Source organism: Chiloscyllium punctatum, chromosome 33, assembly GCF_047496795.1.
Source record: "Chiloscyllium punctatum isolate Juve2018m chromosome 33, sChiPun1.3, whole genome shotgun sequence".
Classification (NCBI taxonomy): Eukaryota; Metazoa; Chordata; class Chondrichthyes; order Orectolobiformes; family Hemiscylliidae; genus Chiloscyllium; species Chiloscyllium punctatum.
Window position 1 is genome coordinate 3,510,531 of NC_092771.1, and position 18,616 is coordinate 3,529,146.

At 40.7% G+C, this 18,616-nt stretch overlaps 1 protein-coding gene across 5 annotated transcripts in view; it reads right to left on the reverse strand.

Moving 5' to 3' along the window:
- Positions 1–18,616, reverse strand: part of LOC140458343 (leucine-rich repeat-containing protein 49) — a 275,785-nt gene that overhangs the window by 76,748 nt on the left and 180,421 nt on the right. For all 5 annotated transcript variants that reach the window (XM_072552724.1, XM_072552725.1, XM_072552726.1 and 2 more), the window contains 2 exons: positions 12,741–12,802; positions 2,799–2,946 (listed from right to left, as the gene is read on the reverse strand). In XM_072552724.1, the coding sequence (XP_072408825.1) occupies positions 2,799–2,946; positions 12,741–12,802 (210 nt within the window). The remainder of the gene's footprint in view (positions 1–2,798; positions 2,947–12,740; positions 12,803–18,616) is intronic.

Genomic DNA, 18,616 nt, shown 5'->3' on the forward strand with positions numbered 1-18,616 from the left:
TTCCCAGTGAATCCTAGGATAAATTCCATCTGGCCCAGGGGACTTATCTATTTTCACACTTGCCTGAATCCCACCTAGTCTAGTAGCCTGTACCTCAGTATTCTCCTCGACAACATTGTCTGTTTCCAGTGTGAATACTGACGAAAAATATTAATTTAGCACTTCTCTTGTCTCCTTGGACTCCACGCACAAGTTCCCATAACTGTCCTTGATTGGTCCTAATCTTACTGTAGTCATTCTGTTATTCCTGATATACCTATAAAAAGTTTTAGGGTTTTATTTGATCCTATCTACCAACGACTTCTCATGTCCCCTCCTGGCTCTTCTTAGCCCTCTGTTTAGGTTTTTCCTGGCTAACTTGTAACTCTGACGCACCCTAACTGAGCCTTCATGTCTCATCTTCACATAAGCCTTCTTCTTCCTCTTGACAAGAGATTCAACTTTTTAAGTAAACCATGGCTCACTTGCTCAACCTCTTCCTCCCTGCCTGGCAGGTACATACTTATCAAGGACACGTGCAGCTGTTCTTTGAAAAAGCTCCACATTTTAATTGTGCCCACCCCCTGCAGTTTCCTTCCCCATCCTATGCATCCTGAATCTTGCCCTTCAGTATATACCTACTCCTTTTCATCACTTGAGTAAACATAACATATCACCAAAATGCTCACCTCCAAATCTAACACCCTGTTGGGTTCATTACCCAGTACCAAATCCAATGTGGCCTTGACCCTTGTTGGCCTGTCTACATACTGTGTCAGGAAACCCTCCTGCACACATTGGACAAAAACTGACCTATCTAAAGTACTCGAACTATAATATTTCCAGTCAATATTTGGAAAGTTAAAGTTCCCCATAACAACTACCCTGTTACTCTCACTCCTATCCAGAATCATCTTTGCTATCCTTTCCTCTACATCTCGGGAGCTATTTGGACGCCAATAGAAAACTCCCAACAGGGTGACCCTTCCTTTCCTATTTCTAACCTCAGCATGTACTACCTCAGTAGACGAGTCCTCAAACATCCTTTCTGCCACTATAATACTGTCCTTGACTAACAATACCACACATCCCCCTCTTTTACCATCTTCCCTGTTCCTAGTGAAACATCTAAATCCCGGAACCTACAACAATCATTCCTGTCCCTGCTCTATCTAAATCTCTGAAATGGCCACAACATCCACGTCCCAGGTACCAACTTATGCTGCAAGTTCACCCATCTTATTCTGGATTCTCCTGGCATTGAAGTGGACATAATTCCAATCACCTTCCTTCTTGTCGGTGCACTCTTGCAATCTTGAAGCCTTTTCTGACCTCACTATTCTCAATCTCTTGGACAGTCAAACTACAATTTAGGTTCGGATCCCCATGCTGAATTAGTTTAAACCCCAGGATATTGGTATCCCTCTGGTTCACATGTAGACCATCCTGTTTGTAGAGATCCCACCTATCCCAGATTGAGCCCCAATTATCTAGGTATCCAAAACCCTCCCTCCTGCAACATCCCTGTAGCACATGTTCAACCCCTCTCTCTCCCCATTCCTCACTTCGCTAGCACATGGCACAGGTAACAAACCAGAAATAACAACTCTGTTTGTTCTAGCTACATATATTTTGTTGTATCCTCTCGCAATCCTCCTCACTATCTGCAGCTTCTCTCACCTTTGTGTCATCTGCAAACTTACTAATCAGGCTACCTACATTCTCCTCCAAATCATTTATACAAATTACAAACAACAGGCATATCATCACTGATCCCTGAGAAACACCACTGGTCACAGGTCTCTAATCTCCTTCCACTGCTACTTTCCGTCTTCTATGACCAAGCCATTTCTGTATTCATCTTATTGGCTCACTGCAAATCCCATGGGACTTCACCTTTGTATCAGCCTGCCATGAGGGACCTTGTCAATTTCTTGCTGAAGTACATATCAACAACATCTACAACCTTGCCCACATCAATCATCTTTGTTACCTCCTCAAAAAAACTCAATCAACACCGTGAGCCATGACATCCCTGCACAAAGCCATGCAGCTTATCGCTACTAAGTCCATATTTTTCCAAATGTCAGTAAGTCCTATCTGTCAGAATCTTCTCCAATAATTTGCCTATCACTGACAGAAGTCTCAATGGCCTATAATTTCCCTGATTATCCCTTTTGCTCTTCTTAACCAAAGGAACAACATTAGATAATCTCTGGCCCTCTGGGACCTCTTGTGTTACTAAACAGGATGCAAAAATTTCAATAAGGACCATAGCAGTTTCCTCATCTACTTCCCTCAATATTCTGGAATAGATCCAATCAAGTCCTTGGGACTTGTCTACCTTAATGCTTTTCAAAACACCCAACATCCTTTTCTATACTGACTTGCCTAGAATTTCAACACACCTCTCCTAAGACTCACCATCGAACATGATTTTCTCCTTTGTGATTAGCAATCCAAAGTACTCATAAGGACATTACCCACTTCCTCCAGCTCCAAGCATATGTTCCCTCCTTTGTACTTGAGTGGACCTACCCTTGTCCTGGCTACCCTCTTGCTCCTTATATAAGGATAAAACACTTTTCCTTAATCCTGTTTGCCAAAGGCATTTCATGGCCACTTTTAGCTCTCCTAATTCCTTGACTGCTTTGCTGCTACTTTTGTATTCTTCAAGGGCTCTGTCTGTCTTCAGTTTCCTAAACCTAATTTATGCCTCATTTTTCTTTTTGATTAAGCTCTCAATTTCTCTTGCCATCCAAGGTTTCCAAATGGTGTGAAGTGATGGTGCAATGTTGTGATCAGGATAATTGACTCACTGTGATTTTTTTCATATCCAGCTGTCGGAGTTGCAGCATGTGTCGAAGAATTGTATGCTTGTACCATGACTCCTGAGCTATGGGATTGCCATCCAGGGTAACCTCCGAGAGTGATAAAGAGTCTGCCAGACAAGCAATGTCTTCAAACCTGCATTTAAAAAATAAATATTCATACAGAAAAACCCCATTTCAGATGAGTTAAGTCAATGAAAGATAGAAGTAATAAATTTATATGGAATGGGAAATGCATTAGAATCTATATTCTCTATGAGAATTAGAAACAAATACCATCAGTAACTTGTCGATTAAGAAAGAGAATTTATCAATTGTTGATAAATACCTTTATGGAAATAGCAGTCATTCCAGTTTTCTTTGATAATTTTCTCAGTTACAATGCGTTAACTCAATAGGACTGGTGATCCATTGTGGCCGTTTACATACCATGATAATATGTGCTTAATCTAATCACAATCACTTCACACAACTAATAGTCTAATTTCCAAATTATAACCTCCATCACTTTGTTAAAGAACAAAGCTCTCTCATTTACTCATTTAAAACAAAAAAATCGCTCATGGTATGTGGCGATGGATGGCTGGGCCAGTATTTATTGCCTATCCCTTACTGCCCTCAAAAAGGTGGTGATGAGTTGTCAGTGAGTTTGGAAGATGCTATTTAAGGAGCCTTGGGCAATTTCTGCAGCGCATGTTATAGATTATACTCACTGGTACTAATGAACGGTACTAAGGAGAAGATGATTGTGGATGTGGTGCCAAACAAGTAGACCGGTTTGTCCCAGATGACGTCAAGCTGAAGTGTTATTGGGAACTTCACTCATCCAGGCTAGTGGGCCGTATTCCATCACACTCCTCACATGTACTTTGTGCACAGTAAACAGGCTTTGTGGAGTCATCAGGTGAGTTACTCACTGTAGGATTACTAGATTGTGACCATGTGAGAAAACATCGAAGATAGGAGCACGAGGATGCCAATTGGCCCTTTGAGCCTGCTCCGCCATTCATCACGATCATGGCTGATCATCCAACTCAACAGCCTAAGGTTGCTTTCTCCCCATTACCTTTGATCCCATTTGCCCCAAGTACTATATCAAGCTGCCTCTCAAATATCATTTATTATCAACTACTTCCTGTGGCAATGAATTCCACAGGCTCACCACTCTTTGGGTGAAGAAATGTCTCCTCATCTCCATCCAAAATAGTCTACTGAGAATCCTCAGACTGTGACCCATGCTGGACACACCCACCACCAGCAACATCCTCCCTGCATCTACCCTGTCTCGTCCTGTTACAAATTTAAAATGTCTCTATGAGATTCCCCTTTATTCATCTGAACTCCAGCGAAAATAATCCTAACCTAGTCAATCTCTCCTCATACATCAGTCCCACCATCCCCAAAATCAGCCCGGTAAACCTTCGCTGCACACCCTCAAGAGCATGAACATCCTTTTTCGGAAAAGGAGAACAGTATTCTAGGTGTGGCCTCACCAAGATCCTGTATAACTGCAACAACACACCCCTGCACCTGTACTTGAAACCTCTCGTAATAAAGACCAACATGCCATTTGCCATCCTTACTGCCTGCTGCACCTGCATGCTTACCTTCAGTGACTGGTGCACAAGGACACCCAGGTCCCACTGCACATTCCCCTCTCCCAATTTACAGCCATTCAGGTAGTAATCTGCCTTGTTTGTTTTTGCTTCCAAAGTGAATAACCTCACATTTATCCAAATTATACTGAATCTGCCATTTACGTGCTCACTCACCCAACCTGTGCAGATTATGCTGAAGGATCACTGCATCCTTGTCACAGTTCACACTTTCATCCAACTTAGTATTATCTGCAAACTTTAAGATGTTACATTTTGTTCCCTCATCCAAATCATTAATGTATATTGTGAATAGCTCCGGTCCCAACACTGAATCCTGTGGCACCTACTAGTTACCATTTTGAAAAGGATCCATTAATTCCTTTTTGTTTCCTCTCTACCAACCAGTTTTCTATCCATCTCAATACACCTCTCCCAATGCCATGCACTTTAATCTTGCACAATGATCTCTTATTCGGGACTTTGTTAAACACTTTCTGAAAGTCCAAATATACCACATTGACTGGCTCCCCCTTGTCAACTCTATTGGTTACATCTTCATTGGATTCCAATAGATTTGCCAAGTATGATTTCCCTTTTATAAATCCATGAAGACTCTGTCTGATCCTACCACTGCTTTCTAAATGCTCCGCTATAAAGTTCTTGATAATGGATTTGAGAATTTTGCCCACTACTGATGTTGGACTTACTGGTCTATAATTTCCTGTTTTCTCTCAACCTCCTTTTTTGAATACTGAAGTGACATTAGCTCCCTTTAATCTGCAGGGACTGTTCCAGACTCTATAGAATGCTGGAAGATAACCAGCCATGCATCCACTATTTCTAGAGCCACTTCCTTAAATACTTTGGGACGTAGATTATCAGACCCTGGGGATTTATCCACCTCCAATCCAATCAATTTTCCCAGCACCATTTCTCACTAAATCTTGCATTCTCCAACAATTTTGGTATCTGCACAGATTGGGAAAGTGGGCACATAAATGGCAGATTCAGTATAATTTGGATAAATGTGAGGTTATTCACTTTGGAAGCAAAAACAAAAAGGCAGATTACTACCTGAATGTCTGTAAATTGGGAGAAGAGAGTGTACAGTGGGACCTGGGTGGCCTTATGCACTAGTCACTGAAGGTAAGCATGCAGGTGCAGCAGGCGGTAAAGAAGGCAAATGGTATGTTGGCCTTTATTGTGAAAGGTTTTGAGTACATGTGCAGGGATATGTTATACAGGACCTTGGTGAAGCCACAATTAGAATATTGTTTGCAGTTTCGGTCTCTTTTTCCGAGGAAGGATGCTCTCGCTCTTGAGGAAATGCAGTGAAGGCTTACTGGGCTGACTCCAGGGAGCGTGGACCTGACATATGAGGAGTGATTGATGAGGTTAGGATTGTCATTGCTGGAGTTCAGACAATTGAGGGAGATCTTATAGAGACTAATAAAATTCTAACAGGACTAGATAGGGTAAATGCAGGGGGGATGATCTCGAGGGTGGGTGTGTCCAGAATCAGGGGTCACTGTCTGAGGATTCAGGTTAGACTATTTAGACCATTTAGGATGAAGGTGAGGAGACTTTTCTTTACCCAAAAAGTGGTGAAACTGTGGAATTCATTACCACTGTTTGTGGTCTGCATAAGTGATTTGCAGGAAAATGTCGCTGGTCTAATTAGTAAGATTGATGGAGTTACGGGTAGTGAGGAAGATTGTCAGAAGATACAGCAAGATATAGATCAGTTGGAAGCATGGGCAGAAAAATGGAAGATAAAGTTAATCTGGACAAATGTGAGGTGATACATTTTGGAAAGTTAAGTACAGGTGGAAATTACATAGTGAATGGCAGAACACTTAGAAGTATTGATATGCAGAGGGATCTGGGGGTGTGCAGTTCACAGATCACTGAAGGCAGCAGCATAGGTAAATATGGTAGTAAAAGAGGCCTATGACATGTTTGTCTTCATTGGAAGGGAACTGAATATAAGGATAGGCATGTTATGTGGCAGCTTTATAGAACTTTAGTCAGGCCACACTTGGAACATTGAATACAGTTCTGGTCACTAAACTACCAGTCGGTGTGGACGCTTTAGAGAGGGTGCAGAAAATCAGAGGGTTAGATAGGCTGGGCAGGGAGAGCCTTTTTCCAAGTATGGGGACGGCAAACACGAGGGGACACAACTTTAAAGTGAGGGGGGCTAGGTATAAGACAGATGTCAGAGGCAGTTTCTTTACTCAGAGAGTAGTAAGGGTATGAAATGCTTTGCCTGTATCAGTAGTAGATTCGCCAAGTTTAAGTGCATTCAAATCGTCATTGGACAGGCAAATGGACGTACATGGAATTGTGTAGGTGGGATGGGCTTCAGATTAGTATGACAGGGCGGCGCAACATCGAGGGCAGAAGGATCTGTACTGCGCTATGATATTCTATGTTCTAAAAGATTTACCAGGATGTTGCCAGGTATGGGGGATTTTACCGATGAAGAAAGGTTGGACAGACTGGGTTTGATTTCATTGGAACTCAGGAGGTTGAGAGGCTACCTGATAGAAGTCTATAAGGATGTAAGTTTTCTCGCTAAGCTGGAAGGTTTGTTTTCAGACGTTTCGTCACCATACTAGGTAACATCATCAGTGAGTCTCCGGTGAAGCACTGGTGTTATGTCCCACTTTCTAATTATATGATTAGGTTTCTTTGGGTTGGTGATGTCATTTTTTGTGTTGATTATGTCATTTCCTGTGCTGGTGGTGTCATTTTTCTCAGAGGATGATAGATCGGGTCCAAATCGATGTGTTTGTTGATAGAGTTCCAGTTGGAATGCCATGCTTCTAGGAATTCTCATGAGTGTCTCTGTTTGGCTTGTCCTAGGATTGATGTGTTGTCCCAGTCAAAGTGGTGTCCTTCCTCATCTGTACGTAAGGATACTAGTGATAGTGGGTCATGTCTTTTTGTGGCTACTTGATGTTTATATATCCTGGTGGCTAGTTTTCTGCCTGTTTGTCCAATGTAGTTACAGTTTGTTACAGTTCTTACAAGGTGTTTTGTAAATGACGTTCACCTTGCTTGTTGATGTATAGGCTTTTCTAAATTCATTAGCTGCTGTTTAGTGTGTTGGTGGGTTTGTGGGCTACCATGATTTCAAGAGGACTGAGTAGTCTGGTAGTCATTTCTGAGACGTCTTTGATGTAGTTTATAAGAAGATTATAAGATTGTGAATGGCACAGATAGAGTGGAAAATATGAGGCTTTTTCCCGGGTGAAGGGGCCAATTACTAGGAGACACAGGTTCAAGATGCAAGGGGTGGTGGTAGGGGATGGATGTTAACAAGAGATGTGTGAGGCATGCTTTTCATACAAAGGGTGGTGAGTGCCTGGAATGCACTGCCAGAGGTGGTAGTTGAAGCAGGCACAGCAGCAGCATTCAAGAAACACCTAGATGAATACACGAATAGAAAGGAAATAGAGGCATACGGATCCTATAAGTGAGGACAGTTTTAGTATGGAATGGCAAAATGTGTCTGAGAAAGCTTGTAGGGATGAAGAGCCTATTTCTGTGCTGTATTTTTCTTTTTTTCAATGTGCCAAGAATCTAAAGCTTTCTCCTGTTTACCATTCTTTCCAGCCATGCATTTGCGTGCCACGTTCAATAAATCTGTCTCTACTGTTCTCTGAGAGAAAATTCCAAAGATAAATACCCTCAGAGGAAAAAATACTTCATTTCTCTGCCTTAAATAGGAGACTCTTTATTCTTTAAACGGAACCCCCAGATCTAATTTCTCCAGTCAAGGACACATGCTCAACATCTAATTTGTCGAGTGTTAGAACATGGGGGAGAACCCCTCTGTTAATAAACTCACCTCGCCTCATAATCTGTTAAAATATATGAGTGACAGAGAATTCCCAAATTCCACTACTTAAAGAAAATAATATCAATTTATACTTAACTCTAAATATTAACATTAAACGATAACTGTTCACAACTCTAAGCCCTCCTTTTCTTTTAACTGCTTATTACTTGCCTCCAACTTTAAAACAATATACTGTTCCAACAACACTAATTAAAATTACATCAATGTAATTTCAAAACCACATAGCCACTGTCTTCTGCGTTGTCTGTCTTCTTCCAGCTGAAGACCTCCCTGGGTCATCTTCTTTCTTTTTACTATGAAGATGTTTCATATGAAAAAGGTGCCTTTGATAGACAGTGTTTCAATCTTTTGAGTCTCTCTCTCTCTTTCTCTCAATGGCAGTTACTCTCTTGATGTCTGTTACTCTGTCTGACTTTCAAAATGCCTGCTTCTTTTTTGAATCCCCAACATGGCATCATCTCATTGGTTCGATATTGGCAAAACAATAAATTCAAACTCAATTCAGTTTTAGTATCCTGAGACATAATTTAAACTGATTGGTTAAATTCGAATTGTTGTCAAAACAGCAACCAACTCAGGTATCCGTTTCATTGCCAAATATTACATATTTTCAATTTTCAGTACACTCTGAGACTGCTAGCTAGTCATACGACAGGTGTTTGTAAGCTCTCAGTGCAAAATGGCATTCACTCTTTTCTAAAGGCACAGTACACACCCTCAACCTCATAACATAAGCCCACTAAAAATTATATGATTTAAATAAGATTACCTCTCATTCTTATAAACTCCAATGAGTACAGGCCCAATCTGCTCCACTCTTTCATAAGGCAACCCTTTCACCCTAAGAATCAGCTCAATTAACTTTTCAGTGCACCTAAAATGAGTTTAGTTCTACATAGAAGTGTGGTGACCGAAGTAAACTGTTAGTATTAACATGAGGTCAATCACGAGGAGTGTAGCCAGCTATACTATAAGACCACAAGACCATAAGAAATTGGTACAGGAGTAGCTGTTCAGCACCTCAAACTTGCTCCACCATTTAATACTCAGGGCTGATCCAACATTCCTCCTGCCCACTTTTTTACCCATAGGTAACCCCTGATTACCCCTTCTGATCAAGAATCTGTCTATCTTAGCCTTAAATGTACACAAGAATTCTGCTCCCACAGTTCTCTATGCCAAGGTGTTCCAAAGACTCTCAACCCTCTGAAAAAATAGATTCCTCCTCATCTCAGTCTTAAATTGGCACCCCTTAATTCTGAGACTATTCCATCGTAGGAATTCACGATTTTGAATAACCCTATCAAATCTTTTCTTAACCTTCCCTGCTTGAAGGAGAAGAACTTCTGAAATCACACTGTACAACTCAAGTCCTTCATCTCAGGTATCATCTTAGCAAACATCTTCTGCACTCTCTCCAAAGCCTAAAGTATGGTGCCTAGGTTTTAAAACAGTTCTTCATCCAAGACTTAACCCATATTTCATAAATATTATGCTTAACTATTCTTTTTATTCTGTTCCTTCATAAATAAAGCCAATGAAGCCGTACTACTTTTAAACAATCTTTTCAATTTGTTTTGCATCCTCAAAGATATGTGCACACATACTCTGGTATCTCTGCTCCTACGCTCCTTTAAAATTGTATCATTTACTTTAAACAACCAATCCTTATTATAATTGCCAACATTGAATTTTACCTGCCGTTTGTCTATTATGGTACATCCTCTCCTGAAGTGTGCCATCCTCTACTGTTTCTACAACATTTGAGTTTTGGTGTCATATGTAAAATTTAAAAGTAAACCCTATTTATCAAGTCCATGTCATTAATATATATCTTAAAAAAGCATTGGGTCAAATATCAACCCTTGGAGTACACCACGAGTATCTCTCGTCAATCTGAAAAAAATGTGTTCCCCAGTATTCCTTGACTCCTCTTTTAAAATCCAATTCTGTTCTGTCAATATCTTTTTTAATCCTAATTTTGTTAACTCATTTTTATACAGCACTTAATCCATTGTCTTTTAGAAATCCACTCTTCTTTCTACATTATATTTTCATCACTCTTTTCCATTTGCTGGAAAATGCCCTTAATTGCTTTCTCAAAATTAATGCTGCTATAAACTCAAAGCTGCTCCTAATAGAAGATACATTGAAATGAGATGTCATACTCCTCTGTCTTGTGCCATTCTCACACATCAACCGTCTCTACACCATAATGTCTGACATCCACTATGCGCAAGTTAACCCCTCTTCCTGCCATCCACTTTGCCCTCAAGAAAAAAATGCTGTAGTGTTTCAGCACTAATCAAATAGCTAAAATAGTGACATTTTGTTTTATAGGTCTTTTTGCGCTTGCAATTTGAAGCTCCTCTTTATCAGTCTTACAACCCGCCTCAGGCAACTGTCTGTATGGAGTTTGCACATTCTCCCTGTGTCTGCGTGGGTTTCCTCTGGGTGCTCCAGTTTCCTCCCACAGTCCAAACATGAGCAGGTTAGGTGAATTGGCCATGCTAAATTGCCCGTAGTGTTAGGTGAAGGGGTAAATGTAGGGTAATGCGTATGGGTGGGTTGCTCTTCGGAGGGTCGGTGCGGACTTGTTGGGCCGAAGGGCTTGTTTCCACACTGTAAGTAATCTAATCTAATCTAATATATGGAACGTTAAGCATGCATCTTAGCATCCACATTTCAAAGGCCTTCATTTTCTTCCATAGATCTTTGTTGATTGCCTATGTTCTAAGGCATCAAAAAAAATGACTAGAATGTCGCATCTTATAAGATATTTTTCTTGTTACTAGCTTGAATATTTTTTGTTGTTTTCACATCCTTCATCTTCACAAGTTTACTTTTGGCTTTCTTTATTCTTCTTCTGACTTCAGCTTTGTGTATTATCTTTCACAATAGGGTTGTCTTTCACCTCCTTTTCTACCCAGTCAAAACTGTACTTTACCATATTATTATCTGCCATTTGCACCATACAAAATGATACTACAACCAACTATATTCTCCAAGTCCACCTCTTTGTTTTCTGAGATATTTGATCTGGGATACCCTCAGCCACACTTACATATCTCCTCAGTTCCAGCTGCCTTTTGCTTATTAGTCTGTGGAACCTCAGCACACACAACATCCATTCACTCTTAATCTCTCCCTTGCTCTCCCTCTATGTCCTTCACCACTTTTATCTATTTTAACTACTCCATGATAATCATTGTACTTTCTTGCTTGTTCTCCTCAGCTCCAAATTCTCTATCCCTTATGCTTTTTTTAGCATCTTGTTCTCCAAGCATGCTGAATTGACTCACTGCATCATCATTCACTTCAAGAATGAAATCAAGAAAGCTCATCAACCATTCCTTCCTCTTACAATATACATTTTTAACATGAAAGCTACATATTACATAACTACATTATCAGATGTTCTCAATTTTCTCCTATTCCCCTGAATCTCAACAACATCATGCATTTTGGCCCATGTTTCCCAAGTAAATTCTCATCATAGCAATGACCTATCTATAAAGCATATAAGATAATAATATTCACTGTACCTTGGTACACAGGGCAGTAATAATTATTTAAACAATTCAATTAAATCAAATCAAATGCTGATGGTATTAATGACAAAAGAAAGAGATGGCTGTCCATGTTCAACAATAAAGTATAGTTAATAATCAAGGGATTCCATCCTTAAATGTACAAAATTATTTTTAGTTAAATACATGATCTTCACGTGAAACATAAAAAAGGTAACTTAGATGCCACGTTACTGCGAATTAAGATCAGTGCATACATTTAAAACCTAATTGGATTCACAAGAACGTTCAGATTAAAGAACTTGTGTTTCATACAGAAATACTCTTCTTTACAGTTCACTCTTTTATAATTTACTAATATTCATACCGTGAATATCAAATATTGTATGTTATTAGTTATATCCTGTTAACTACAAAAATGGACCAACCAATTGATGCATAATTTAGCCAATGATCATCTTGTTAAAATAAACTACGCAAAGGTATTAAATTTTAATATTGTCTGTAAATAATGATTGAAGCTGTGTGATTACAATGTGCATTTGGGTGACAAAAAAAATGAGCATTTGTCTGTTGTTGCACAATTCCCAGTCTATGAATGACCTTCACTGAGTCACTGATAAATGGCTGCAGTGAACATGCTCAAAATTAAATTTGCCAAGTCATTAAATTTGTGGTTTAATATGTAAGTCAGTAATAAACCAAAATCAATTCAAGAAAATAGAGAAAACAATTAATCAATATTACCTTCAATGAACGTAAAGAAACTGCAATATTTCTTAATAAATGAAATGTATAAAGGTGAAATGCAGAAAGGTTTGTGAAAATATTCTGTACCTACAAATAAGAAAGGTTTCTGTACTTCAACAAAGTGAGCACTTATGCCTTTGAGAGTAACCAGTGCTTCCAATTAATAAAAATCTGTGGTTCTTACCTAGAAATGTTGTTAAAGCTGAGGAAAAATCTTTGGAGTCTAGGTAATGTATCTGCATCTCTCTATAAAGAGAAAAAGAACAGGGAGTCGTCAATAATAATGTCCTTAATATCCCAGCAGCCTTTGAACGGGATCCTGCAGCTCCATTTACTGCAGTCTTGTCATTGGTTTTTGCTTGCAGTGAGCTGAAGCTTCCTGCTTGTGGAAAAGCACTGCAGGAGAATGTTAGCCTACAGAGACCTACTCAGGCTGATGAGCTGATGCACTTGCCAGGTAAAGGGTAGGGAAGCAGCTACTATGTATTGTGTGGGCTGTCAGGAGGAGCAACCTGCTTCATCAGCATTTCAGATGCATAAGGAACTAGTGCAAGCAAAGCACTGACTTGCTTTCAAAGCTGCTACTCATAAGAAGCAAGCTATTGTTTCTCTATAATTACTCCAAAGAATGACAGAAATAACGCCTTTAGGTTCTACGAGTAATTTGTGTTAGTAAAGCAAATGTTTCTGCAAGGAGCATAAATGATCGTAACAGGTGACCTACACAAAATAACATATACATACAGAAACCAAGTAACACAAGATTACACATGATACAAATAAATTCTGCAAAGATGAGTGCACAAGATTGACTGGATTCCTGAGAAAGGGTTCCAGCAAAGTGAGACTTAGACCCATCTCTAAATACACTGTGAGTGTAATCTTCAATGCCCAGCAGTAAAATTCCAGTAATGCTGCATCACCAAAGTAATTAAGCATTTTTAGGGCTGAAATACCCAGAAGATATATGGTTGCTGCCTTGTAAGCCACAGTGCAGACCAAGATCTTTAATACACAGAATTTGTAGGACAGACCATTTTGAAAAGCTGAGCTATGCTAGTACTTATGTTCCACAGAAAGCCAAGTAAGCAGCAGTCCAGGAAAGTCCTCCCGAAACTGAGATAAAAGTTACTACCCTTGATATCAAAACAGTATTTGATTGAGGTTACATCAAAGTGTTCTAAATATGGCACAACGAGAATCATGGGGAAATCTCACTGCAGGTTGTTGTCATACCTAGCACAAAGAAAGATGATTATGGTGACTGGAGGTCTCAGTATGAATTTCTCAGAATAGTGCTCTCAATCCAACCATCATCAGCTGCCTTGACAACAGCCTCTTGTTAATGATAAAATCAGAAGCGGAAATGTATGCTATTGATTGCACAATATGCACCACTGTTTGTGACTTCTTGGTTACTGAAATAGCCTAAGTTCAGGTAAGACCTAGACAATATCCAAGCTTGGACTGATACATAGCAAGTAACATTAGTGACACAAGTGCAAATCAATGACTATCTCTTACAGGAGATAATTTAATCATCATCTCTTGACTTTCAAAGTATTACCATCACTGAATTCCCACTATCAAAATCCAGGAGTTTACTATTAACCAGAAACTGAACTGGACCAGCCTTTAGATACACTGTGGCTACAAAACCAGGTCAGAGGCTAAGAACTTCTGTAGCTATTAATGCACCCCCAGTCTCCCACAATGTCTGTCCACCATCTGCAAGGCTCAAGTCAGAACACATTGGTATACTCCCCCACTTGCTGGATTGAGTGCCGCTCCAACAACGCTCAAGAAGCTTGACACTAACCAGGACAAAGCAGTTGCTTGACTGGAACTCCATCCACCAGTGACATACAATAGCAACAATTAGGGTAGCACTGGTTAGCACTGCAGCCTCACAGCACCAGGGTCCCAGGTTCAATCCCAGCCTCGGGTGACTGTGTGGAGTTTGCACATTCTCCCCGTGTCTGCGTGGGTTTCTTCCGGGTGCTCTGGTTTCCTCCCACATTCCAATGATGTGCAGGTCAGGTGAATTGGCCATGCTAAACTGCCCATAATGTTAGGTGCATTAGTCAAGGGGAAATGGGTCTGGGTGGGTTGCTGTTCGGAGGGTCGCTGTGGACTGGTTGGGCTGAAGGGCCTGTTTCCACACCATAGGGAATCTAAGCTACAAGATAACACTGCAGCAATTCACCAATGCTTTTGTATCCAAATCCATGATCTCTACCAGCTCAAAGTACAAGGGCAGCATGTACGTGGGAACACTTGGGAACACTACTACTGCAAGTTCCCTCCAAACCACTCACCATTCTTACTTGGAAATATATTGCTGCTTGCCCACTGTCGTTGAGTCAAAACGCAGGAACTCCCTTCTAGTATCCCCCCTAATTTTCTTTATGGCTACATGAGCTATCAAGATCAGCACTCAGAAGTGATCTCTGGAACCAGAATTCATGCTACAATTCGCATACTGACGCCAATCACTGTGCACAGAACTTGGATTGGCTACACACACATGCAGTCACGCAATGTAGACAGAACTTTTCCGCTACTAACAACATTGTGGGTATCATTCTGCCCCGAATACAGCAACCTTTTAAGAAGGCAACTAAATTTCTCCAGGTAAATTAGGAATGGGTAATAAGTGCTGGTCTAGGTATCAAAACCCACAATGAATATAAGAATATATTAAAAAATTAGTGGCTGCAGAGAGTAGCATTTAGACAATCTGTGAACAATCATGTTTTCTGGTTTTAATAATCACTTGACCAAACTAACTTTTGAGATAATTCTCCACAGAATTATGTATTGATTTACACGCTTGGAGGGTTGTGAAGTTTGAATGTAAGTAATATTTACACCACACAAATGCTACTAATGACCATGTCAAAAAAGCAAGACTGAACAGTTTTCTGACAAGGGCATTACCATCGCTGAAACTCCCATTATCAATATCCTAGGAATTACCATTGACTAGAAACTGAACTGAACCAGCTACATAACCAGTGGTTATGAGACTAAGTCTAAGGCTAGTAATTCTGTACCATACACAAGGTACACTGCAACAACTGAGATGAATGTTCACATACTGTTTCGAAATTTGGGCTCGAAAGTGGGCAGAACCATGTCTAGCTTAAATTTTGATTTGCATTTCTATGTGGCATATCTTAAGGAGGGAGTGATTATAGTTCTAGCTTCATTTCAGCTTTTGAGTTCTGAGAGTGTTACTGGATTGTATGAAGTTTGATCAAACATTTTAAAATGAGGCCTTTTAAAAAATCCCTTGGTGTGAATTGTCCAGTTTTTCAGAAAACAAGAGGAGAAGAAAGAAAACTGGGCTGTAGCCTAGCAACAAGGTGTCCTTTGACAAAGGGAAACAGACATAACTAAAGTTCCTTTCGGAAAAACACACAGAAACATCAGACAATCAATGATTCTGCAGGTTTCTTCCACATAGAAGCAGGACATTCAGAGAGAAAAACCTCAAAAGGTCAGCTGTACAGTATAGCAGTGAGCAAAGTGGTTAAGCCAGAAGTAAAGAAGCCCAAAATAACTTTGAGTCAGAGTCATGCAGATGTACAGCACAGAAACAGACTCTTCGTCCAACCCGCCCATGCCGACTAGATATCTTATATTAACAATGGGGGATGGAAAGGGAACCAGCAGACAATGCAGGGAACCCCTGTGGTTGTTCCCCTCAATAACAAGTACACAGTTTTGGTTACTGTTAGAGGGGAGCGACATAACAGGGGTAAGTTATGGGGTACAGGTCTCTGACTGAGAGTCTGTTCCTGTTGCTCAGAAGGGAAGGGGGGAGAAGAGCAGAGCATTAGTCATGTGGGGAACTCTATAGTTAGGAGACTGATATGAGGTTCTGTGAGAAAGAGAGAGACTCACGGTTGGTGTGTTGCCTCCCAGGTGTCAGGGTTTGTGATGTCTCGGATCATGTTTTCGGGATCCTTGAGGGGAAGGGAAAGGGGGAGCAGCCCCAAGATGTGGTCCACATAGGCACTAAGGACATAGGTAGGAAAAGGGATGGGGATTTAAGGCAAAAATTCAGGGAACTGGGGTGGATGCTTAGAGCTAGAACAAACAGAGCTGTTATCTCAGGTTTGTTACTCGTGCCATGTGTGAGCAAGGCAAGGAAGAGGGAGAGAGAGGAGTTGAACACGTGGCTACACGGATGGTGCAGGAGGGAGGATTTCAGATATCTGGATAACTGGGGCTCATTCTGGGGTAGATGGGTCCTCTACAAACAAAATGGACTACACCTGAACCATAGCGGTACCAATATCCTGGGGGGAAATTTGCAAATGCTCTTCGGGAGGGTTTAAACTAATTTAGCAGGGAGTTGGGAAGCTAAATTGTAGTCCCAGTGCCCAGGAGGTTGACAGTAGTGAGGTCAGAAATAAGGTTTCAAGGTCAGAAGAGTGCACCGACAAGCAGGAAGGTGGTTTGAAGTGAGTCTACATCAAAGCCAGGAGCATCTGGAATAAGGTGGGTGAACCTGCAGAATGTGTTGTTAACTGGGACTTCGATGCTGTGGCCATTTTGGAGACATGGATAGTGCAGGGACTGGAATGGTTTTAGCAGGTTCCGGGATTTAGGTGTTTTAGTAAGAATAGAAAAGATGGTAAAAGCGGGGAGGTGTAGCATTGTTAGTCAAGGACAGTATTACAGTGGCAGAAAGGACATTTGAGGACTTGTCTACTGAGGCAGTATGGGCTGAGGTTAGAGAGGAAAGGAGAGGTCACCCGGTTGGGAATTTTCTATTGGCATCCAAATAGAAAGGATAGCAAAGATGATTCTGGATAGGAGCAAATGTAACTGAGTAGTTGTTATGGGGTACTTCACCTTTCCAAATATTGATTGGAAATACTATAGTTTGAGTCCTTTAGATGGGTCAGAATTGTCCATTGTGTGAGGAAGGGTTTCCTGACACAGTATGTAGACAGGCCAAAAAGGGATGAGGCCACGTTGGATTTAGTATTGGGTAATGACCTGGGCCAGATGTTACATTTGGAGGTAGGTGAGCACGTTGGTGATAGCGACCACAATTTAGTTACGTTTACTTTGATGATGGAAAGGCATAGGTATATACCACAGGGCAAGAGTTACAGCTGGGGGAAAGGCAATTATGATGTGATTAGACAAGATTTAAGATGCACAGGATGGGGAAGGAAACTGCAGGGGGTGGGCACAATCATAATATGGAGCTTATTCAAGAAACAACTACTGTGTGTCATTGATAAGTATGTACCTGTCAGGCAGGGAGGAAGTGGTCGAGCAAGGGAACCGTGGTTTACTAAAGAAGTTGAATCGCATGTCAAGAGGAAGAAGAAGGTTTATATAAGGATGAGACATAAAGGTCAGTTAGGGTGCTAGAGAGTTTCAAGTTAGCCAGGAAAAATCTAAAGAGAGAGCTAAGAAGAGCCAGGAGGGGACATGAGAAATCGTTGGCAGAAAGGATCAAGGTAAACCCTAAAGCCTTCTATAGATATGTCAGGAATAATAGACTGACTAGAATAAGATTAGAGCCAATCAAGGACAGTTGTGGTAAGTTGTGCGTGGAGTCCAAGGAGATATGAGAAGTGCGAAATGAATATTTTTCATCAGTATCCACACTGGAAAAAGACAATGTTGTTGAGGAGAATACTGAAAAACAGGCTACTAGACTAGATGGGGTTGAGGTTCAGAAGGAGGAAGTGTTGACAACTCTAGAAAGTATACTCCACACCCACCTGATGAAGGAGCAGCGCTTGAAAGCTAGTGTTTCCAAATAAACCTGTTGGACCATAACCTGATGTTGTATGATTTTTAACTGTGTACACCCTAGTCGAACACTGGCACCTCCAAATCAGGAAAGTGTGAAAATAGATAAGTCCCATGGGCCGGATGCAATTTATCCGTGGATTCTCGGGGAAGCCAGGGAGAAGATTGCCGAGCCTTTGGCTTTGATCTTTATATCATCATTGTGTACATGAATAGTGCCAGAAGATTGGAGGACAGCAAATGTTGTCCCCTTGTTCAAGAAGGACAGTAGAGACA